The 23698-nt window shown below is 42.6% G+C and overlaps 1 protein-coding gene across 1 annotated transcript; it reads left to right on the top strand.

Moving 5' to 3' along the window:
• The first annotated feature begins 7374 nt into the window (after positions 1–7374).
• Positions 7375–21170, top strand: LOC100383753 (uncharacterized). Its single transcript, NM_001362129.1, has 20 exons — positions 7375–7843; positions 9122–9254; positions 10114–10250; positions 10342–10387; positions 15434–15649; positions 15731–16234; positions 16363–16497; positions 16602–16817; positions 16900–16989; positions 17069–17310; positions 17486–17574; positions 18303–18343; positions 18448–18478; positions 18555–18677; positions 18759–18973; positions 19129–19224; positions 19304–19416; positions 20191–20326; positions 20421–20525; positions 20597–21170. Exons 1-20 carry the CDS (start codon positions 7569–7571, stop codon positions 20795–20797), a joined length of 3144 nt encoding a protein of 1047 aa, NP_001349058.1. The 5' UTR covers positions 7375–7568; the 3' UTR covers positions 20798–21170.
• Positions 21171–23698: the final 2528 nt, after the last annotated feature.

Below are 23698 nucleotides of genomic sequence, written 5' to 3'. Positions count from 1 at the left end.
CCGTTGCTGGAGGGGGGCCTCGGGCGAGACGTAGATCCTCTGGGGTCGGCTGCCCTTGCCCGAGGCTGGGCTCGGGCGAGGCGTGATCGAGTCCCTTGAATGGACCGATCCTTGACTTAGTCGCACCCATCAGGCCTTTGCAGCTTTGTGCTGATGGGGGTTACCAGCTGAGATTTAGGAGCCTTGAGGATACCCCTAATTATGGTCCCCGACAAGCAACCTCCCAGCTTTGAAGATAGTGAGTATCGTAATCACGTATATAAACTCTCTAAGGCGCTTTATGGGCTCAAGCAAGCCCCAAGAGCATGGTATGAATGCCTTAGAGATTTCCTTATCACTAATGGCTTCAAAGTCAGAAAGGCCGATCCTACTTTATTTACTAAAACTCTTGACAATGATTTGTTTGTATGCCAAATTTATGTTGATGATATTATATTTGGGTTATCTACTAACGAATCTACATGTGAGGAATTTAGTAGGATCATGACATAGAAATTCGAGATGTCTATGATGGGGGAGTTGAAATACTTCTTAGGATTTCAAGTGAAGCAACTCCAAGAGGGCACCTTCATTAGCCAAACAAAGTATATTCAAGACATCCTAAATAAGTTTGGAATGAAGGATGCCAAGCCCATCAAGACACCCATGGGAACCAATGAGCATCTCGACCTCGACACGGGAGGTAAATCTGTCGATCAAAAGGTATATCGGTCGATGATAGGCTCTTTACTCTATTTATGTGCATCTCGACCGGATATTATGCTTCCCGTATGCATGTGTGCAAGATTCCAAGCCGACCCTAAGGAAGCTCACCTTACGGCCGTAAAACGAATCTTGAGATATTTAGTTCATACTCCTAAGTTTGGGCTTTGGTATCCTAGGGGATCCACATTTGATTTAATTGGTTATTCGGATGTCGATTGGGCGGGGTGTAAAATTAAGAGAAAGAGTACATCGGGGACTTGCCAGTTCTTGGGAAGGTCCCTGGTGTCTTGGGCTTCAAGGAAGCAAAATTCCGTAGCTCTTTCTACCGTCGAAGCCGAGTATATTGCCGCAGGCCATTGTTGCGCACAATTACTTTGGATGAGGCAAACCCTTAGGGACTATGGTTACAAATTAACCAAAGTTCCTCTTCTATGTGATAATGAGAGTGCAATCCGCATGGCGGATAATCCCGTTGAGCATAGCCGCACTAAACAGATAGTCATTCGGTATCATTTTTAAGGGATCACCAACAAAAGGGAGATATCGAGATTGCATATATTAACACTAAGGAACAATTAGCCGATATATTTACCAAGCCACTAGATGAACAAACTTTTAACAAACTTAGGCATGAGCTAAATATTCTTGATTCTAGGAATTTCTTTTGATGTTTTGCACGCATAGCTCATTAATATACCTTTGATCATGTCTCTTTTATATGCTATGACTAATGTGTTCTCAAGTGAATTTCAAACCAAGTCATAGATTGAAAGGGATTTGGAGTCTTCGGCGAAGACAAAGGCTTCCACTCCACTCCATAACTCATCCTTCGCCGTCGCTCCGAGCAACTCTCCAACTTTGGTATAATCTTCACTCATATTTTATTTGCCAAAGGGGGAGAAAGTAGTTAAAAAGGGCTTATATTTCACTCAAGTATCCGTTTTTGGCGATTCATGCTAAAGGGAGAGAAAGTATTAGCCCAAAGCAAAAGGACCGCACCACCACCCATTTTCAAAAGGTTTTAAAATGATGAATTTTTCAATTGATATCTTATTATATTTAAAAGGGGGAGAAAGTAGCATTTTCAAAATTGGTATCTTAAAACCCTCTTGAACACTAAGAGAAGGATGTTATTGAGGAGGAGTTTTGTTTAGTCAAAGGAAAAGCATTTGAACAGGGGGAGAAAATTTCAAATCTTGAAAATGCTTCTCAAAATCTTATTCATTTACCTTTGACTATTTGCAAAAGGGCTTTGAAAAGAATTTACAAAAGAGTTTGCAAAAACAAAACATGTGATGCAAGCGTGGTCCAGAATGGTGAAAATAAAGAAACAATCCATGCATATCTTATGAAAATATTTATTGGCTCAATTCTAAGTAACCTTTGCACTTACAATTATGCAAACTAGTTCAATTATGCACTTCTATATTTGCTTTGGTTTGTGTTGGCATCAATCACCAAAAAGGGGGAGATTGAAAGGGAATTAGGCTTACACCTTTTCCTAATTGATTTCGGTGGTTGAATTGCCCAACACAAATAATTGGACTAACTAGTTTGCTCTAGTCTAAAAGTTCTGCAGGTGCCAAAGGTTCACAATAAGTCAATAAAAAGACCAAGAAAGGGTTCAAACAAAGAGAGCAAAATACATCCCAAAAGGCACCCTGGTCTGGCGCACCGGACTGTCCGGTGTGACACCGGACTGTCCGGTGTGACACCGTACAGTGTCCGGTGCACCAGGGCACTCGATGATGAACTCACCACCTTCGGGAAATCAGGAGGCCGCTCCGCTATAATTCATCGGACTGTCCGGTGTGTCAGCGGAGCAACGACTACTTCGCGCGCAACGGTCGACTGCAACGCATTTAATGCGCGCCTGCGCGCGCAGAGGACAGAGCACGCGCAGTTGGCGCACCAGGCAGTCTACAGGACCTGTCCAGTGCACCACCGGACAGCCCAGAGGCCCCACCTGTCAGAGCTCCAACGGTCAAACCCCAACGGTCTGCTGACGTGGCTGGCGCACCGGACTGTCCGGTGCGCCATGCGACAACAGCCTTCCAACGACCATTTTTGGTGGTTGGGGCTATAAATACCCCAAGCACCCCACATTCAATGGCATCCAAGTTTCCCACCTTCAACCCATTACAAGAGCTATAACATTCAATTCTAGACACTCCAAAAGATCAAATCCTCTCCCAAGTCCGGAATCACTCCAAATCAAATAGTGACTAGAGAGAGCGACATTTGTGTTCATTTGAGCTCTTGCGCTTGGATCGCTTCTTTTCTTTCTCATTCTTCTTGTGACAAACTCAATTGTAACCGAGGCAAGAGACACCAACTGTGTGGTGGTCCTTGCGGGGACTTTGTGTCCCGTTTGATTGAGAAGAGAAGCTCACTCGGTCTAAGTGACCATTTGAGAGAGGGAAAGGGTTGAAAGAGACCCGGTCTTTGTGACCACCTCAACGGGGAGTAGGTTTGCGAGAACCGAACCTCGGTAAAACAAATCATCGTGTCTCACGCTTTATTTGCCCGCGATTTGTTTTTCACCCTCTCTCTCGGACTCGTTCTTATTTCTAACGCTAACCCGGCTTATAGTTGTGCTTAAGTTTATAAATTTCAGATTCACCCTATTCACCCCCCCTCTAGGCGACTTTCAAAAATAATCAGCGAAGCCGAGAGGGGTTGAGGGGAAAGAGCATTACTCACTAGCAACATATGGTCTGACTCCACCAAGCAGGCACGAAGGCACGCGACTTCATCATCGACGGTCTCAAGGGTCGCGCAAGCGACAACCATACTTCCTTGTAGATCCGCTAGCGTCGGGGGAACAGAAGGGTCATCTTGACGAAAGGACGACACAACATCCTTCCGCGCTCGCATTGAATTCACCGCCTTGAGAAGTGGCGATGAATATGAAAATTAGGCAGCAATATAAAAAGAAAGAAGAGAGGGGGATAAAAGGATATAACAATCGAAGGGGCTCGCACCTTGATGGGAATATGCGCTTTTGTAAGGGCCTCAGAACAGGGGGTGGTCGTCAGTGGGGCGCTTGCCCGGATCCATGAAGGATTAGAGCGAGGAAATAGGAGTGCCTCCTCCTGTCAGGAAAAAGATGTGGAAGAACACGACGACAAGGAAGCACCCATTTATAAAGAGAGACACAAGGGAGCAAAGCAGCGTGATCGGCCTAACCTATGGCATCAAGGTAAGGGGCCCTACTTATGACCACCGGCTGACCCTCGATGGACCAGTACTGGTTCCCATGAGTCTCACCTGCCTCCCAAATGTGAAACCTAAAAATCGAGGCGAATGCCGCCCGACACAAATAAGCCATTAAGGGGAGAACAAACTCCCCTCGGGGGCTCGAGGGCTACTGTCAGGGACAAGATCCTCAAACCCATGGGGCCTGTAAGTCAGAAGGAGGACAGAGGAAAAGCCCACCTTGGAATGACCCACCCTAAAGTAACCTCATGGCACCGAGCCCGAGGGTCGAGTGAGGCAGAGCCAGAAGGAGGATTGGGCGAACCGAGAGGGACCTACTCGAGTGGATTCCACACTTGGACCAAGATTGTTTTGCCACAAATGATCGACCACATTAAACATGCCTGGTACCGAGCCATGATAGTGGAGTTGGTGTTCCTTCCACTCATGACCTGTCGAACTAGATCCCCGCTCATGCCTTACAAGGCTGTAGACCCGCGACTCATTTTATTGCCTACCGAGCCTAGGCCTGAGCCCCCTCACGATCTACAGGACTCGCAACATGGTGAGCAACGACGATGCTCAGGCTACGAAGGCCAGTGGTCGACATGACTGAAAGGGAAATAGGGTTTAACCTTTTCCTATAAATGATTTTGGTGGTTGAATTCCCAACACAAAAAATTGGAATAACTAGTTTGCTCTGGATTATATATTCTACAGGTGCCAAAGGTTCAACACAAACCAATACAAAGATCAAACTTAGGGTTCAATAGAAAGGAGCAAAAGAAACCGAAGAGAACCCTGGTCTGGTGCACCGGACTGTCCGGTGTGCCACCGGACTGTGTCCGGTGCCCAGGGCCGTACGACTTCAAACTTGCCACCTTCGGGTTTCAGAAGAGCCGCTCCGCTATAATTCACCGGACTGTTCGGTGTGCCACCGGACTATCTGGTGCACCAGCGGAGCAACGGCTAGGCAGCGCAACGGTCGCCTGCAACGTGAACAGTGAAGACCAGTGCGTGCAGAAGTCAGAGCAGCCGCCAGAGGCGCACCGGACAGTGCACAGTACCTGTCCGGTGCCACCAAACGACAAAGCTCCAACGGTCGAAACCGTCAGAACCCTAATGGTTGGGTGACGTGGGTGGCGCAACAGACAGTGTCCGGTGGCGCACCGGACTGTCAGTGCGCCCATTGACAGCAGCCTGCCCCAACGGTTGAATTGGTGGTTGGGGGCTATAAATCCCCCCAACCACCTCCACTCCAACCATCCAAGCATTCACTACTCCTCATTCAATACAAGAGCAATACACAACACTCCAAGACACAAATCAAAGCCTCCGATCCAATCAAAGTCCACAATTCAACTCTAGTATTTTAGGACTTGTGAGAAGATCATTTTGTGTTTCTTTGTTGCTCTTGTTGCTTGGTTGGCTTTCTTCTTTCTCTCATTCTTACTCTCAAAGCCTTGTAAGCGAAACAAGAGACACCAATTGTGTGGTGGTCCTTGCGGGGTCTAAGTGGCCTGGGAAATCAAGGAAGAAAGCTCACTCGGTCTAAGTGACCGTTTGAGAGAGGGAAAGGGTTGAAAGAGACTCGGTCTTTGTGACCACCTCAATGGGGACTAGGTTCTTTGGAACCGAACCTCGGTAAAACAAATCATCGTGTCATCCGCTTTATTTCTTGGTTGATTTGTTTTCCCCCTCTCTCCCGGACTTAACTTTGATTCTAACGCTAACCCCGACTTGAAGTGTGCTTAAAGTTTGTAAATTTCAGTTTTCGCCTATTCACCCCCTCTAGGCGACTTTCAATGACCTAGAAAGAGTAATGATGGCGCCTGAGTTCCTTGTCGCCTACACGCAACCGACTTAAAGAGCACAACCAGAGAGCTCAGATGATCGAGGTGAATACCGACGAACACGTTTCTACCCAGGGTAAAACACTTAGTTTTACTATGACACAGTAACTCCTTCGACGAGAAGCCACTTATAAACGACCCTCCTCCTTAGTCTATAAAAGGGAGGGTCGACCTAGCGACTGGGGCATGACCAATGAAGAATACAGTACCACGATACTCGACGACTTAGCTGGTAGACCTGATCATGGGGCACTCGACCCGATCCACCCAAAAAAGCCGGCTCGCCCCAACAAATGCAACTAGTGGGTATGAATCACATTTTTGATCTGCAATAATTCATGGGCTGGGTATGAGCCATGATTTTTGACCTTAAACTCGACCCAAGCCAAAAAAAACCCCGACCCAACCTGGAAAAAACTCGACAGGACACATCAAACAGGGTGGCACGGGCCAACCTAACCCGACACTAGGCACAGGTCGAGTACGAATCGTGCTAAATGGCCCACGACCCGACGCGAACTAGTGTTTGAATAGGGCTATTAGCTGGTAGCGAACACCCGACCCATATAGACTTAGGAACTCTTCCTTTTTCCGACCGCTTGTATTCTCTACTAAGAGCATTGAACAATAAGCTACCGGTAGCCCAAACCACTGAAGACTGGAAGTAGGGATGTCCCGCCCTAACTAGTATAAATTTTGCGTCCATTGAGCACACAATCCGAATTTTAGAATATGCACATAAAAAATAATTATCAGAGCTGGTTCGAAACACCGACATGACTAAAGTTTAGCCCGTGACGACTTAGATATCTGAATGCCAATTATAAATATTAAATATAATATATGTAAAATTAATTAAACAAATGAAGACTAAATAACGAGACAAATTTATTAAGACTAATTAATCAATGACTAATAAATATTTAATATAGTATTATATAAGCAAATTATATACTAATTAGACTTAATAGACTCGTCTTACCGTTTAGTTTTTATCCGTGTAAGTAGTATTTTAGTTAGATACTTGTAACGAGCAATCAAATATCTTATGTGATGAGATTAAAATTTAGCCCATTGAAATAGATCATAAATGAAAACCAAAGCAAGTACGAACACTTTAGTAAAAAAAAATATATGCAGTCGGCTGGTCGCTCCCTCGTGACAGAAAAATTGCATCTACAATAAAGACTCATTTGAAACACATGAATTTTACAGAATCATACAAGAATCAATTTGTTTTCACCGGAAAAATATATGAAGGGCTTGTTTGGGTGTATTCACCTTAATACACATGGGTTGGGGACCTCAATCCACTCCAAGCCATATGTATTGGAGTGAATATTAGATTATCTATACATAACTGAAATTGGAAAATTTCTCGTGTTTCAAAGGAGATCTAAGGATTAGTTTGAAAACTTCATTTTTACAAGGGATTCATATTTGAAAAAGAAAAACTAACTAATTTTCCTTAAAAATAGATTTTTTTAAAAAAAATGGGTTCCTAAACTAACCCTAAATGTAAAATAAGGATGTATTGGTTTATAGAATAAAAGTTAGGGAATAAACGTCAATCCATATAAACCAAACAAGCTCCTAAGTAAACAAACAAGAAAAGACAGCCATTGCCAACTACTAAACCCTTGCGGCAGCGCCCCAAGGCGCGCCGCCACCAGAGCCCCGAGCCACGACGCCTCCAAATCGATAGGGTTTTCGCTGCCCCGCTAGCCCGCCGCCTCCTCCTCCGCCAGCGCGCCCGGTCGCAGTAAAAGGAGGCCACCAGGCGGCGACCAGAATAAGCTTCAGGCGGGAGGAATGGCGCAGTCGCTGGAGCTGCTGCTGATCCAGTTTTTGATGCCGGATAACGACGCACGTCGGCAGGCGGAGGAGCAGATCCGGCGGCTGGCCCGTGACCCGCAGGTGGTCCCCGCGCTCGTCCACCATCTCCGTACGGCCAAGACCCCCAACGTCCGCCAGCTCGCCGCGGTGCTACTCCGCAAGAAGATCACCTCCCACTGGCCCAAGCTTCCCGCGGACTCCAAGGCATCGCTTAAACAAGCCCTCATCGATTCAATCACACTCGACCACAGGTTCTTTGCTAAATACCTATCACCAACCCTTCTACACATGTCTGCCTCAGAATCTGCACGCTTTCAATTCACTCAAATTGTGCATTTGGCCATTTGCCTAAGGGACACTTTGAGTGTATTCTCAACTTATTAGTTTGTGCTGATCAGAATTGAACTGAGACTGAGAGGTCCAGCTTTAGTAAACCTTCCTGTTTGCGCCCCAAACAACATAGAATTTTGATGCTTCTGTTGTGACCGCACACCACAATTGCTCATATAATTAGTTATATATGTCAATTGGGGAGAAATTCTGCTTTCGCTTCACCCAATTTTGGTTGAGTACTGTGAAGATTATCTGCACAATATATTCTCATCCATGTTATAAAATGGCTGATGATTAATCTTTCTGCTGAACTAAATTAATCATGGTTGCTCTAGAGCTGGTTGATCCAGGCCGTGCTTTGTTCAATTGGTAACATGATAATGCATTGTGGTCAGATTATGGTAACTGATACTGTGATACAAATATTCGATGACCTCCCATTTCTGGTTACTTGGGGTATAGAGTCTAGACCTAAATCTTCTTAGTTCTTGTTCATGGCACATCTTCGATCACAACCCACAGCTTAAGCTTTTGCAGAACTTCCTTTGTAAATAGCTAAAACATGGAACAACTGCCATGTGGAAGCAAACGACAAATGTCTTGTGATCTTTTGTTGTGAATACTTTTGCATTCTAAGCACTCATACGTCATTCAATGGCATTGAATCCTTGTGTAGTTCTCTATTTCATCCTACACATTTAAATATCCCGCCGAGTCAATACAGAATGCAATTCAGAGAAAAACCCACATCAACGAGCTTATTACACTTTTGTTTGCACCCAAAACTTCTAAAAAATACGGTAGCATGTCTTCTCCAAAATTAAGCCTTTTGTTACTCATTTTGTCATTTGCATGTAATTTGTTAAATCACACTTCTAAATTTGCATGGCATGAGTATTGATCAGAGTCAACCATTAATTTACCACCAATGACTGGATCTGGTAGGTTGAAATCAAGAGATGCACATCTCTAGTACAGTTGAAACTTGAAACTAATCATAACCTGCTGAGGTCAATAACAGATCATAGTTTTCATGGAGATCATGGTTACAAATTACAACACAAAACATCTCATCTATTGGTGCAAGTGTTGCAGATAAAACTCTGTGCTGTTTATCTATTTTGGACTTGCCTTACAACTTTTTTCTTTACATGTTCTTCTGTTAAGCTTAGAATCTCTATTTCTATTTTATGCAGTCATCCTGTAAGGCGAGCTAGTGCAAATGTCGTCAGCATTATAGCTAAGTATGCTATCCCTGCAGGAGAGTGGCCAGAGCTGTTACCTTTCCTTTTCCAATGCAGCCAAAGTCCACAAGAAGATCATAGAGAAGTAAGTTTATCGTGATGAATGGTGTATTCCCACTAAGGGGATGAATATAGACACTATTCATACTGAAAGAGAATAACATTGTGGTTTCATATTAGATGAATTACAGGAGTAGATGTTAAACATAACAAAATTGTATTTGCAATGTCATTTTGTTCTATCTGTAGTAAGTTTCTGAATTTTTACCACATCAATAGCTAAAATTAATGTGGATTGTTTGGTATTTTGACATCATATCAGCAACATATCGACTTCACTATTGCTTGTTGTGCACGTTACTGCATTTATTTTGAAGTCTTAAATACGAGGATACAGCTAATAATTTGAAGTTAAGGGTCAAATGGTCTGAGTCATTTTGTGTCCACGTAAAACCCTATCTGTTTCCTTTAAACAAACATTTTTAATTCTTTTTCCTGCTGGTCAGGAACACAAACAAATGTTGGAAGTCATGCTGTTGATGCATAGCGAAACCTAATCTGTCATTATACCATTATTCAATGTTTGTTTTTAGAGAAAATTTTACTTGCTGTTCACTTCCCCTTTTCCATGTTTGTTTTAGTGGGTAACTGGGTTATTAGCATCAATAGCTTGATCAACATTTAGATAATGCATTTTTAAATCAATTATTCATCTGAGTGTTGCATGTCGTACTGGCATGCGGCAAACATTTTCAAACCCTGTATTGTATTGTGTTGTAATTTTGTTTGGTGGGAACATTTTACATTATCAAAGATGTTTGTACGGTTTTGCAAAAAAGCTTCATTGTACACTTGTACAGGAAGCAACTGCTGCTTTATTTGTGCAAACAAAAAGCTAACACTGAGTGTCTCAAAGTTCTGCTGCCATTTTATTTCTTCTGCAGGTGGCTTTGATTCTTTTCAGCTCCCTTACTGAAACTATTGGAGCTACTTTTCAGTCTCATCTGAACAATTTGCAACCTATTTTACTGAAATGTCTGCAAGACGAAACTAGCTCTCGAGTCAGAATTGCAGCCCTAAAGTATGGTTAACTTTTGTGTCCAAAAGCTCATCACAAAGAAAATATCTGGCCAAAATTTGCTCTGAATAAACTACTTTTCTCTATGCATCAGGGCTGTTGGATCATTCATAGAATATGTCAATGATGGAGGTGACATTGTAAGTTTTGTTTTTGTCAGTTGTGTTTTTCTATTTCTTTTGTTTCTTTAAAGTTGAGAATGCCATAGTTCTATGATAATTATGGCCCTACTTGGTTTTTTTATTTACAACTACATGGAATATAATTTGATAATGCATTTGTTTCATATTGTAGTCATTAATATATTTTCTATAAACTTAAGTCTGACTTAGGACAACACTAAAATGACCTACAATTTTAAACAATTTTCCTTAGGGCTTCACTTAGCGTTCTAGTGTTGACTACGATGAGATGTTCAGTCCCGTGGTGAAGCACGCTACCGTCCGTGTCGTTCTCTCACTGACCCTCTCCCGTTCTTGGCCAGTTCATCAATTGGACGTCAAGAATGCCTTCCTCCATGGGACTCTTATAGAGACCATCCATCACTCTATTGCAGTCAGCCTACCATATTTGTCGACTCTACTAACCCATGCATGGTCTGCAAGCTCAACAAGTCTCTATAGTATGGAGCAGGCCTCCCAAGCATCGTGCAATAGGTTTGCCACATATATGCACTCACTAGGCTTTACTGAGGCTAAATTGGACACATCTGTGTTCATTTACCGACGTGGCGGTGACACTGTGTGCCTTCTCGTGCATGTTGATGACTTTGTGCTTACTGCCTCTTCTTCGAGCCTCATACACCGTATCATTACATCCCTTCAACATAAGTTCACAACGAAGAATTAGGGTCCTCTTCACCACTTTCTGGGGATTGCTGTTGGGCATCGCCCGCTGTTTCTTGAGCAGTGTTAGTACACCATGGATATCTGGCATGTTGGACTGCAAGCCATGTGCGACCCTCGGTGGACACGTAGGCCATGGTCTTCGCCCATAGTGCCCCTGTCAGCGACCTCACTGCTTATGGCACTTAGTATCTCACCTTCAATAGGTCTGACATCGCGTATTGGGTGTTGAGGTTGACTATCTAGCCGTCGCTAATAGGGTGGCCACGATGAGTTGGTTGCGCTAGCTCCTCTAGGAGCTTCACAACCCCTCAGTAGGAGCACACTTGTCTACCGCGACAATGTCGTCGTTGTCTACCACTCCGTCATTCAGTCCAATACTAGCACACGAAGCATGTTGAGATCGATCTTCACTTCGTCTGTGAGCACGTTGTTGTTGGGGATGCCCGTGTTCATCACGTCCCGACGAGTTCACAGTTTCCTGACATTTTCAATAAGGGTCTTTCCTCCTCGTTGTTCTCAGAGTTTGGTCTAGTCTCAACATCTGTCGTGGCTAGAGTTTCCACTGCGGTGTGGGGTAGACTGTTTGTAGGTCTAAGTGTTATGGGCCCAGAGCCCAACCCCTGTAACCCACTAGTGTTGGGTATATGTAAATACTCATCCCACTATCAATGGATTAGGGTTTTCATTTCTCTAACATGGACCCTTGATCTAGTATGGCCGTAGCCTGATATACAAGCACATTCTATTCTAACAAAACACACTCCAATTACACTCGCATCCAAATGCTGCACAACTAAGGCTAATAATATTTTTTGCTAAACTTTGGAGCTCATAAGCTAGGCCACCATATGAAGCTCACTAAAGAACTGTAGTACAATTCCATACTAATCAGTGCTATGTTACCAAAACAAAATGATCAAGGAAGAAGGAAAATAGACAAATACTTGATATTTACTAGATTTTTTGTTTCTACCTTTGATCGCTAATTGCTTTGAGAAGCAATTGCCTTCGGACCTCTCGTAATCGTCTGCTTACTTGCCAATATTGGTTGGTTCTTCATCATTGGGCACCGTCTTCCACAACATCCTTGACCATTGATCTTAGCCGCGGAGCTTGTCTCCTATCTTTATCTCTTATGTCCAAAAACTTTCCTGGATTGAAGTAGAGGGCTGCAGGGCATACATTTTTTCTCTCTTTCAAAGCTTCTTTTATTGTACTCTTTGCAACATCCATGGCTGCCATGATCTCTGGAGATGATGGTGTTTTGTCCCAATTTGCTATCCTCAAAGCAACGAGAAGTGGCTGTGAAGCTCTTATGCAATTTTAATATTGATCCAAAATTGCTGTGAAAGGATAATGTTCACAACTTGCTTTCCTTCAACAGATGCAGACAACCTGTTAGTAGTCCACTCATCACTAACAACAAAACTTATCAAGGCATTCCTATGTTTATGTATACTTGCCAATGTAAGAAATAAGTTGGCAAAATGAGTCACGACTGGCCTCACAAGGTCTCTCCATCATTTTATCAAGAACCCTCCCATGCTTGTCAATAAATCGGCATGCCTTCTTTCCCATATGTATGCAAGTGTTAGAACTCCTTTATCTTCCCAATGTCCTCCATCATCAAGTCCAAGCAATGGGCAGCACAAGGAGTCCAAAACAAACGGGGAATCCTCTCCATCAGAATCCTCCCCGATGCCTTGAAGTTGGCTCCATTGTCAATAACAATCTGCACAACATATTACTTCCTAATCTCATCAATTTGCTTCTCCAACAAATGTGCGAACATCTGTGCATTTGCTATCTCACTTGAAGCGTCAAAAGAACCTAGGAAGAAGGTCCCTGCTAGACTGTTGGCCAGGAAATTGATTAGATGATAGTGGCTTGTGCCAGTCCACCCATCCGACATAAGGGTGCTGCCATGTCATATTCCATCCAAGCCTTCTCATGCTTCTTCCTCAATTCTGCTGTCTTACAGCCCTATCAAGCAAAGGAACCCTTAGATCGTGATATGACGGTGAGCGCAACCCAGGAGGCCAGGACCATATTGCCCAATTATCTCTACCATGATCTCCCAACTTCTTGAGTTGATGACATCCAATGGTATTCTCATAGAAAAAAATGAGCAATATTGTCATCAACAATTTGCTTTGCTACTAGTTTTTTTTTTGTGCAATGCTCAAGAGTAGGTTAAAAGGTCTTCAATTTGTGCCTCTCTGCAACTACTTTTGGAGTCTTGTAAAGCATACTCTGAATGCTTTTGAGTTTGAGGTTTTGGTGGAGCAGACACCAACAAAAAGGTGATGGAAGCCTGTGAATTTTTCCTCTTTGCTTGCTCAACCCTTGTCCCTAAAGTAGGCACTGGTGATGCTTCAACTTGAGGCTCAACTTCTTGTTCGTCTTCATTTGCATCTTCTTTACCTTCACCTTCTTCAGGCATATTCACATGCACCATAGTCCTTGAATTTTTTTAATGTAAGCAGCCATCTCTTTCTTAAACTATTTTAGGACATAATGGGCACCTCAATGCATCACCTCCCTATTCAGCCAGGTACCGCTTGAACTTACCCACACCTGAAGGGACTATCTTACAAAATCACACTGCAAAAAGTCTTTATCGGATCTGGCCACCATTCATACTTCCAGCCTAGATCATTAGATCGAGCCTTCCTCTTGGGATCAACAACTTATTCACGAAGATCTGGTGGCAGCTTTGCTATAGTCTTCTGAACTAAGGATTTAGCATCTGGACTAGTTGAGGCTGCAGAGGAATTTGCGGTTGCTTCAATGTCATCATTATCAGCTCCTCTTCCAGGGTTTGACATTAACACTTCCACCATTGCCCGCAGGTGTTCCAACCCTGCACATACACCCATTCACCACATAAAACATCAAGTAAAGCAGCAACAAACCAACAAATGTGACTGTAGCGGGGTAAGCGAGGGAGCAACAAAGTTCACCTTCAGAGGAGGAGGAACTCGTCTTCAAGAGGCCCACGGATCGGAGGTCTGGAGCAGCTGCCGGACTGGATTGGAGGAGGGGCGAAGTGGAAGAGTCAGAGGCAGACTAGAGGAGGCTCGTCGTAAGGGAAAGGAGGGACAAGAGGAGGTAGGAGATTAGGAGACCGGTGGATTGATGGACAGAGAGGAGCCTTCAGCACCTCTTTCCTCTCACTAGTGGGAGACAAAAATGGCGGTGCCCCTCCTGGCTCCCTCTTTATTTTGGCCTAACCCTATTGGGCCTAAAAGGCAAATCTTTAGCCCAACAGATTGCCTCCCTAATGAGCCCAATTGTGGATGCGAAAGCTCCTAATCAGACGATTAGTCACAATTAATCAACGATTAATCGTCCGACCAGAAATCTAGTTGCGCTGATCGGGTCGAAGGCCCTAATCGGACCCCTAAACCCGATTAGGGTGATTAATCGAACGATCTGAAAACACTGATTTTAAATGGAGGTAGTATGCAGTACGCTCTGACTCATTGCTAACTCTACTATGCAAACCTCTTATCCAAATGCACATACATGCAAAATGAAGGTTGTTCTTGAGATAAGTACAATTCCCATTGCATTATTTATTATCATACTGCCAGAGAAAAGGGGAACTACATGTTTAAGGACTTATTGTACCTCCGTTTTTTTGCATTATCTAATTTGTAGTTTCTTGGAGCTTGTGGAAAATTTGCATTGGATAACTATATCTAATTAGTATGATGTATGCACATGTTATTCTTCCCAAATCAGTGCAGAAATCTGAAATATGTTATGCGACACACAATTTCACCTTGCTAACAGTGCGGATACTATTCTCCTAGAGTTTTGAGGACTTGTTTTAAGTGTATATATGTTGTCTGCATCCTCCACTATCTTCTTGCTTTGTTTTCAAGTCGAATGACTTGCTGGTCGTTATGGCTGATCGACTTGGGCGATTAATCGCGATTGGTCCAAACCGACTTGGATGATTAAGTGTATATATGTTGTCTGCATCCTCCACTATCTTCTTGCTGTTGCAATTTACGACCACAATTTCACCTTGCTAACAGTGCGGATACTATTCTCCTAGAGTTTTGAGGACTTGTTTTAAGTGTATATATGTTGTCTGCATCCTCCACTATCTTCTTGCTTTGTTTTCAAGTCGAATGACTTGCTGGTCGTTATGGCTGACCGACTTGGGCGATTAATCGCGATTGGTCCAAACCGACTTGGAAGGGCGGTCTTTCCCTCCCCGGCCGAGTTTTTTTTTGTTTGATGATTGTTCTTGCAGAATATACTATTTGACACATTGCCACTGGCTAATGTTGTGAACTTGTGACCATATGTGTGTACATTCCGTAGGTAAAAATGTTTCGGGATTTTGTTCCCAGTATCTTGAATATATCAAGACAGTGTCTTGCTAATGGAGAAGAAGATGTTGCTTCCATTGCGTTTGAAATTTTTGACGAACTAATTGAATCTCCTGCACCACTTCTTGGAGACTCTGTGAGGTCAATTGTGCAATTCTCGCTGGAAGTTTCTGCAAACCAGGATTTGGAAATAAATATAAGGCAACAGGTTTGATTAGCCCTCAGCATCCTCTAATATATCTCCCAACTTATTTACAGATTACTAAGTTGTTTCAAATGGTTGTTTCAGGCTATCCAGATAATTTCATGGCTGGTAAAATTTAAAGCATCTTTCTTGAAAAAGCACAAGCTGGTTGTACCTATCCTGCAAGTTATGTGCCCATTGCTTACGGAAACAGCTAATGAAGATGAAGATTCTGATCTAGCAGCAGATCGTTCTGCTGCCGAGGTCATTGATACAATGGCTATCAACTTACCAAGGCACGTTCTTGCACCAGTTCTTGAGTTTGCTTCTCTGAGCTTTCATCACATTAATCCAAAGTATCGTGAGGCTGCTGTGACGTCACTTGGTGTTATCTCCGAGGGTTGTTGTGAACATTTGAAAGATAAGTTGGAGGATTGTCTGAAAATTGTTTTGGAAGCTTTAAAAGACCAAGAACAAATGGTTAGAGGTGCTGCATCTTTTGCACTTGGTCAGTTTGCTGAACACTTGCAACCAGAAATTTTATCTCATTATGCGAGTGTACTTCCATGCATTCTAAATGCTCTTGAAGACCCATCAGATGAAGTTAAGGTATAGTCAACAAATGCGGATGATGTTTTCTATTCTAAATGGGCAGCAAGGCAACAACCTTTTCCATAATTGTTTAGGTTGGATGGTAAACTTGGCAATATAATAAATTAATTCATTTGTTCTTGCAGGAGAAGTCATATTATGCTCTTGCAGCATTCTGTGAGGACATGGGTGAAGATATCCTACCGTATCTAGAGCCCTTGATATGCAGATTGGTTATGTCTTTGCAGAGCAGTCCTCGGAACTTGCAGGAGACATGCATGGTGTGTAGTAATATATAGTATTAGATAACTTGTGTACTGAAAAGATGATAACCATTTTAACATAAAATCATCTTTTATTTTGACAATGATGATATCTTCTGCAGTCTGCAATTGGTTCAGTGGCTGCTGCTGCGGAGCAGGCTTTTACCCCATATGCCGAAAAAGTCCTTGAGATGATGAAAGGTTTTATGGTGCTAATTAATGACGAAGATCTGTGTGCACGTGCTAGGGCTACTGAAGTTGTTGGGATAGTAGCAATGGCAGTTGGCAGAGCAAGAATTGAAGCAATATTGCCTCCTTTTATTGAGGCTTCTATTTCTGTAAGTTGTGGTTTCATTAACCTCAGTTACAGAGTTACTTTTACAGCGTTGAGTGCAACCTTTATGTTCTTCATACTCGCAGGGTTTTGGATTGGATTACAGTGAACTCAGAGAGTACACTCATGGTTTCTTTAGTAACGTTGCTGAAATTTTGGGTGATAGTTTTACACAGGTAACAAGGGTCTTTAAAAGTTTATTTAATTTCTGATTGATGTTTTGCATTTACCAAAGTGAGTTGTTTCACGTTTCAGTATCTTCCTCATGTTGTCCCTCTCGTATTTTCTTCCTGCAACTTGGATGATGGTTCTGCTGTGGACATTGATGATGCCGATAGCATTGAAAATGGATTTGGCGGTGTTTCATCTGATGACGATGTTAATGATGAACCAAGAGTTAGAAATATCAGTGTGAGGACTGGAGTATTAGATGAGAAAGCTGCTGCAACACAGGCTATTGGTTTTTTCGCACTACACACGAAGAGTGCCTATGCTCCGTATCCTTTAGGGCGTCTCCAGCAGTTCATCCATATGGTCATCGAAAACACTGTTTTGCACTGTTCGTAGAGTAAAGTTTAAATATGAGGATGAGTAAGCTGCTGGAGAGTTTAAGAAATGCTAAGCTGCTCTAGTCACAGTTTCACCTTTCCAAATTTCCTTGACTGACACTAGGTATCTGGAGGAGTCACTGAAGATTTTGATCCGGCACAGTGGTTATTTCCATGAAGATGTCAGGCTGCAGGCAGTCATATCTTTGAAACGTAACTTACCCCTTATTTCTCATCAGCATTATGGAAATTTCATTGTTAGGCGAAATGGTTCAATAAAAAGAAGAGTTGATTGCTTAATTTGTAACTGTAAGAAATCAGTACTCACAAAAAATATATATTTAGCGAATGAAATTAAATATCTTAAAACATATTCTGCAGTCTGCACTATGTGAAGTTGTCTACAACTAACTGAATTACTGAAGTACAAGGTGAAAAGGGGCAGATAATCCAGTGAAGTGGGGCCTTCTAAACGAAGTGCTTTTAGGCTATGACCAGCAGACCGTTCATATGGTCATGGAAAACACTGTTTTACACTGTAAACTGCACTGTTTACATAGTGGAGTTTGAAATGAGAGATGAGGATGAGTAAGCTGGTGGAGATAGCCTTATAACTATTGTCTGTGCATTGAGGTTACCAGCCAGCTTATTTCATATTGGAATGCCAAAACTTAACAAAACATTTGGTAGAGGTAAACTCATGGACTCACCAAATGGTAGTGCAGGATCCAACTATTTTTATATGATAATTACAGGAAAACAATAGAAGTGCTACTCCAACAATATTTTGCATAAAATCCAGAATGGTATGTTGTTAATCAATTTGAATAATCTGTACTTCATAATTTATCACTAGTATAATGTATATTTGTTTCTATAATGTTTCGTAAAATGTGATTTTATGGTTTTGTTAGTAATTACATCGTTAACCCTTCTTGCAGATATTCTAACTGCAGTTAGGGCAATACCTCCTGCACATGCTGTGAGTATTTCGTTGTGCTAATAATCATATGCTACTTCCTTTGTACCTTCTGGCGATTTAAAGATTTGTTTTGATGAAAATATGTTTTCTTTTGTACCACACAGGATGTACTAGAGAAACAGAAGGATGTCCTTGGTAAATGCCTGATATACCACATTTTAAGTTCATTTGGCCTGTTTGATAGCAAATAACCATGCTACATTTATTCCAGATACTGTTCTGAACATCTACATCAAGACTATGACAGAGGATGACGATAAAGAGGTAGTTGCACAAGCTTGCATGAGTGTAGCAGACATTGTGAAGGACTGTGGTTTTGCTGCAATTGAGCCTTGTAAGCTGTGCCTGTCCAGTACTGGTTTGTCTGAAAATACTATGTCTTGTTAAAGACTGTCCCTTCTGTGCTTTCTTTCAGACATGCTGAGGCTTGCTGAGGTAACACTGGTCCTTTTACGCCAAGAATCAAGCTGTCAGCAAGTAGAGTCAGATGGTGAGGATGATGGCGACATTGACCATGATGAAGTCCTCATGGATGCAGTTTCAGATCTTTTGCCTGCTTTTGCAAAAGTGATGGGATCTTATTTTGATCCCATATTTGCAAAATTATTTGATCCGTTGATGAAATTTGCTGTATGTTACCCTCTTACCCTATCTCTTTGCACATATTCCATAGTCCTGTTTGCTCGACACCTATTGGTTAATTAATTCAATAAAAGTTCTATATTTTTTAAACACATGGTTGTCTTGTGTTTTGCTTTTGAAACTACTTCCTGGAATAAATGCAGAAATCTCCCCATCCTCCCCAAGATAAGACTATGGTTGTTGCAACCTTAGCTGAGGTTGCTCAGGAAATGGGTGCTCCAATATCTGCTTATGTTGATGTATGTCTGCATTTTTGAATGTCTATGAATTTTAATCATTTCAGCGGCCCCTTCATACTGTTTCATTTGGGTTCTTCAGAAGATAATGCCTTTGGTGTTGAAAGAGCTTGCATCATCTGATGCTACTAATAGGAGAAATGCTGCTTTCTGTGCTGGCGAGATATGCAAGAATGGGGGTGCTGCAGCACTGAAGTATGTATTTTTTTCTAGAATAATCATATTTGATGATGCAAGAAAGTAGTATTTAGTTTATATATGCATTAGCAATAAAAAGATATATGCTGCACTAATAAAAAACTGTTAAATGCTTACTCTTGATGGAATGGCACACATCTTTCATGCACCATTTGAGAAAAAACTAGTATTTTAAAGTTTTCTTTATATTCAGAAAAGCTAGCTGATGAAGTAATGAATTGCATTTTACTAATTTAATTTCTCAAATGCAACAATCTTCTTATATACATACAAGGGGAAAGGATGTGTTATGCTCACTTTATCCATATTCCATATATTAGATTAATATATGTCAGCAATTGAGAGCAGTTTAATTAGAACCATATTCTTTTCTTATACTTCTCAATTGCCATAGCATCAACTTCAAAACTCATATGCTGTTCGGGTTCTCTTTCTTTGCTGGACCCTAGAAGTAACCATGACCATCTGGACCTTGATGTTCTTTCAGAATTGTTCTCAAAATGACCAAAAAAGCAAACCATTTTCTCTCTCTAGTGAATAGCCTGCCATGAGATTTGTTAATAAATTTGAACACTACTACTGAGTTTAAAGTGCCTAGAATTCTGAAGTGTTGGATGGGGCAGCTAAGAATCATGAGACATTTGGTGCTGTTCCATTTTATAGGCAGCAGATGGATTAGTTCTCAATGTCTTCATTACATAACTAAAAATAAAGAGTAACATCTGGTCCTGTAATTTTGTCACTCACTAGTTCTTGTTCGTCTTTATGCAGATACTATGGTGATATACTTCGTTCTCTGCATAATTTGTTTAGTAACTCAGAATCAGATGATGCAGTAAGAGATAACGCTGCTGGTGCTATTGCTAGGATGATAATGGTGCAGCCTCAGTCGATTCCTCTCAACCAGGTTTGAACAACATTGCAGTTAGTATGTTTGGACAGCTTCATGTTTCAGATTCAAGAGTGTAAGCGTGTAATAAATGTTTGATTCATTCTTATAGGTTCTTCCAGTTTTTATCAAAGCTTTGCCACTAAAAGAAGATCATGAAGAATCAATGACTGTCTATGGTTGCGTCTGCGGTTTATTATTATCATCACATCCCCAGGTGATTCTTGAACCAGATGTCCATTATCGGTCTATATTCATTTGCCAGACCTAACTCTTTTTGTGTTGCAGATCCTCCCTCTGGTGCCTGACGTCATACATGTCTTTGCCCAAGTGGTGGTATCCCCAGATGAGAGCGATGAAGTGAAAACAAATATTGGCAAGGCTATTTCTCACTTGATATCTGTCTATGGCCAGCAAATGCAGCCAATACTGAGTGCCCTTCCACCAGCCCATGCAAACGCGCTGGCTTCATTTGCGAGTAGAAGATGACCTTGGAGGACCAGCTTTTCTTTGGTTCCTTGTTCTGCTTGATTTTGTTTTGGTTTTGTCGACGATTGCCATTTTCTGAGGATCTGGTCACATGGATCAGGCCAGATGGGAGTGCTTGCATTGCACATTGGCAAGGGCGAGCGGAGTTGTCAGGTTGGCGCATGATTGATTATATGGTGAGCTTGGTTTCTCTTTGAGATACATAGTTGTGCTTGCTTTGGAGCCCTGTACGGTTATGAGTGCCTGCCTGTATTCAGGTTCCGGATTTGGTTATTTATGCTCTTGTTTTTTATATTTTTTTGCCTGTATTTGCAATTCATTGATTGCTGTTGTATATAGAAGAGAGTTTTAAATAGAGAGAATGTACGACTCTGCAACTGGCAAATTTTGTATACATACTGCTCATACCACTTGCTAATGTTCGTCCGGATTGCGTACCTTGTGCCCAAGTTGGAAAAAAGGCGCTCCTTGTGCCGCCAATAGGAAATCATGGAAGCGGGGAAAGAAAGCAAAAGTACAGATACCACTGGAAAGCTAAAATAATTACAGGAATGATCCAGTACAATGTGAGCAGCGTGGCCATGCGTCGATCCTTAGTGCGGTTGCGCTATGCTGGTTTGGGAAAGTTTTGTTTCTTATTCGAGCACACGCTTGATTTATGTTACTGTGTGGTGATGAATGATTGTTGAGATGATCAAGTTTTTTTGGTTGGGGTTAGAGATTATTGTGTCTGTGTGGTTATGAAGATGGTTTAAGGGCTTGGATACGTGCAATATAAAACATCTCTGTTAGGTGATTCGGACTATTTGACATTTGACATAGAAGTTTGAAATAAGGGATGTGATATAAGATCTGCTTAGAGCTTGTTTTTTTAGGTTTCACTATTTTTTCTTGAGAGGGTTAGACAGAATTCCACACGGAGTGTATTTTAAAATATAGAACTTTAACATTGAAAACTACCCCAATAGAGGTCCTATTTCATAAAAAAGGTCAAATAATTATAGGACTCGTCTTATGTTGTGTTTTGCCATCGTGTTGCGTTTTCACCCAGGGTTGCGTGTTTAGGCTCAGTTTGAAATCTTTATAGCTAAAAGTTAGTTGCTAAAATTAGCAGTAGAGGTTCCAAATACCTCTGTCTAATTGTTAACCAAACACACATAAGACTCCCCCTTAATTATATGTAGCCACCGATTAACATGTGTACTCTTTCGGAATGTCTACGATCTTTGTGAGTGCTGCAGCTAGATACAAAACTAAATGAAATTAAATTCGTCTTTCTCAGTCTTTCTGTGTCCTTTACTTATTGACGAAGGATTACTCAGGGACGACAGCAGTGGTCGCTGTCGCCGTCGCTGTCCGTGTGCTCCACGATCGACTCTTTGGACCAAGGTGATTTGATCAGCAAAAGCCCGATCCAGTGCTAGCTAAAGGTCGACCGATAATACCATCAATCATAGGATCGGATCGGGTCCTTTCCTGCCTGCTCGCTCGCCTGCCTTTTAACCTAGTAGTAGTAGATTTTAAGCTTGGTCGACTGGTCTTGTACTCTTGTTCCCTCTCTCTCTTTCCTTAATCAACTTTTGTTTCCATGTATATATGCCGGTGAGGCAGTGAAGAAACAACGCACCGGCGAAAACCGGCACTAATCTTGGCCCTGGTCGGACGGCGTCGGCGCGCGGCCAACCCCGCGCTGACACGCACAGGCGGACAGCAGGACGACGCGGGCCGGCACGATCTCGGCCGGATCCGCGCCCTCGGAGCCCCCCTGCCCGCCCACTACCCCCTAAAAAAAGCCTACGGCACCGCCATTTTTGGCATCCCGGCCCGGCGCCGGCCGCGGCCATGTGCGCCCGCCTCCGGCCGGCAAAGACGCCTAGCTACCTACACCGCCCGCTAGTAGCTTTGGGGATCGGTAGACGAACAAAACGCGCTAGGCCCCGAGCTAGCTAGCTGCTGTCTGCTGGCTCCGCGCGTGCATTTCTCTCGATCTCGTCCCATTGGCCGGCTGGCGGCTGGCCGAGACCATTCGGCGGCGCCTGGACCAGGGACTGCTTGTCGCACCCCCGAACAGTGGCCAGTGCACACGTACGGCGGCGTGCCTCTTTTTTTTAGCTAGGATCACCAGGCGCGCCTTTGTGGGTACGTCCGGTCGTGGAACGAACCTAGCTAGCACGACGGGGACGAGCTATTTTCTTGATAGAAATTAAGGTGACAATGTATGTAGCAGCTAGCTAGCACACTAGCAGTGAGGTGAGTGACACTGCCGCGCTTATTTGTACCGCTGCTAGACTGCTGCCTAGTTCGCGTACGTGTCTATGGACAGCGCACACGTACACGTACATCCGATTCTCCAAGTACGCCTGCGCTCCCTCAGTCCCTCGTTACGCTACCTTTCTTTTTCTCTGTTATTTTTAGTACATGCTTTCATTCTCTTGATCTTGACCGAACAAAAGTAGCTGCCCACTTTGGATTCCGAGTCATATACATTATTACTTGCATGCATGAACCATGCACCTATACGTATATTATATATATACCCCCTCCGTCCGTCACTTCGTCCTAGTAAAACTTAATTAGGTTTCACTATATTTATAAAAAATATTACTAATATTTATATCTTTATAAATAACCTTATTATAAAAATATATTTAACAATGTTTCTGTTGGTGCCGATCTGAACGCCAAACACTGAAACGAACCATCTGGCAGTGCTTTCTGCGTAGACGCGGACGGTCCGCGGCGTAGTGAAAGTCGCCTAGAGGGAGGGGGTGAATAGGAAAATCTGAAATTTATAAAGTTTGAGCACAACTACAAGCCGAGGTTAGCGTTAGAAATATAATCAAGTCCGAAAGAGAGGGCGAAAACAAATCACAAGCAAATAAGGCGGATGGCACGGTGATT

This window comes from Zea mays, chromosome 1 (genome assembly GCF_902167145.1).
Source record: "Zea mays cultivar B73 chromosome 1, Zm-B73-REFERENCE-NAM-5.0, whole genome shotgun sequence".
Taxonomy (NCBI): Eukaryota; Viridiplantae; Streptophyta; class Magnoliopsida; order Poales; family Poaceae; genus Zea; species Zea mays.
The sequence above is the reverse complement of the archived record's forward strand: the minus strand, read 5'-3'. Positions and strand labels throughout refer to the sequence as shown.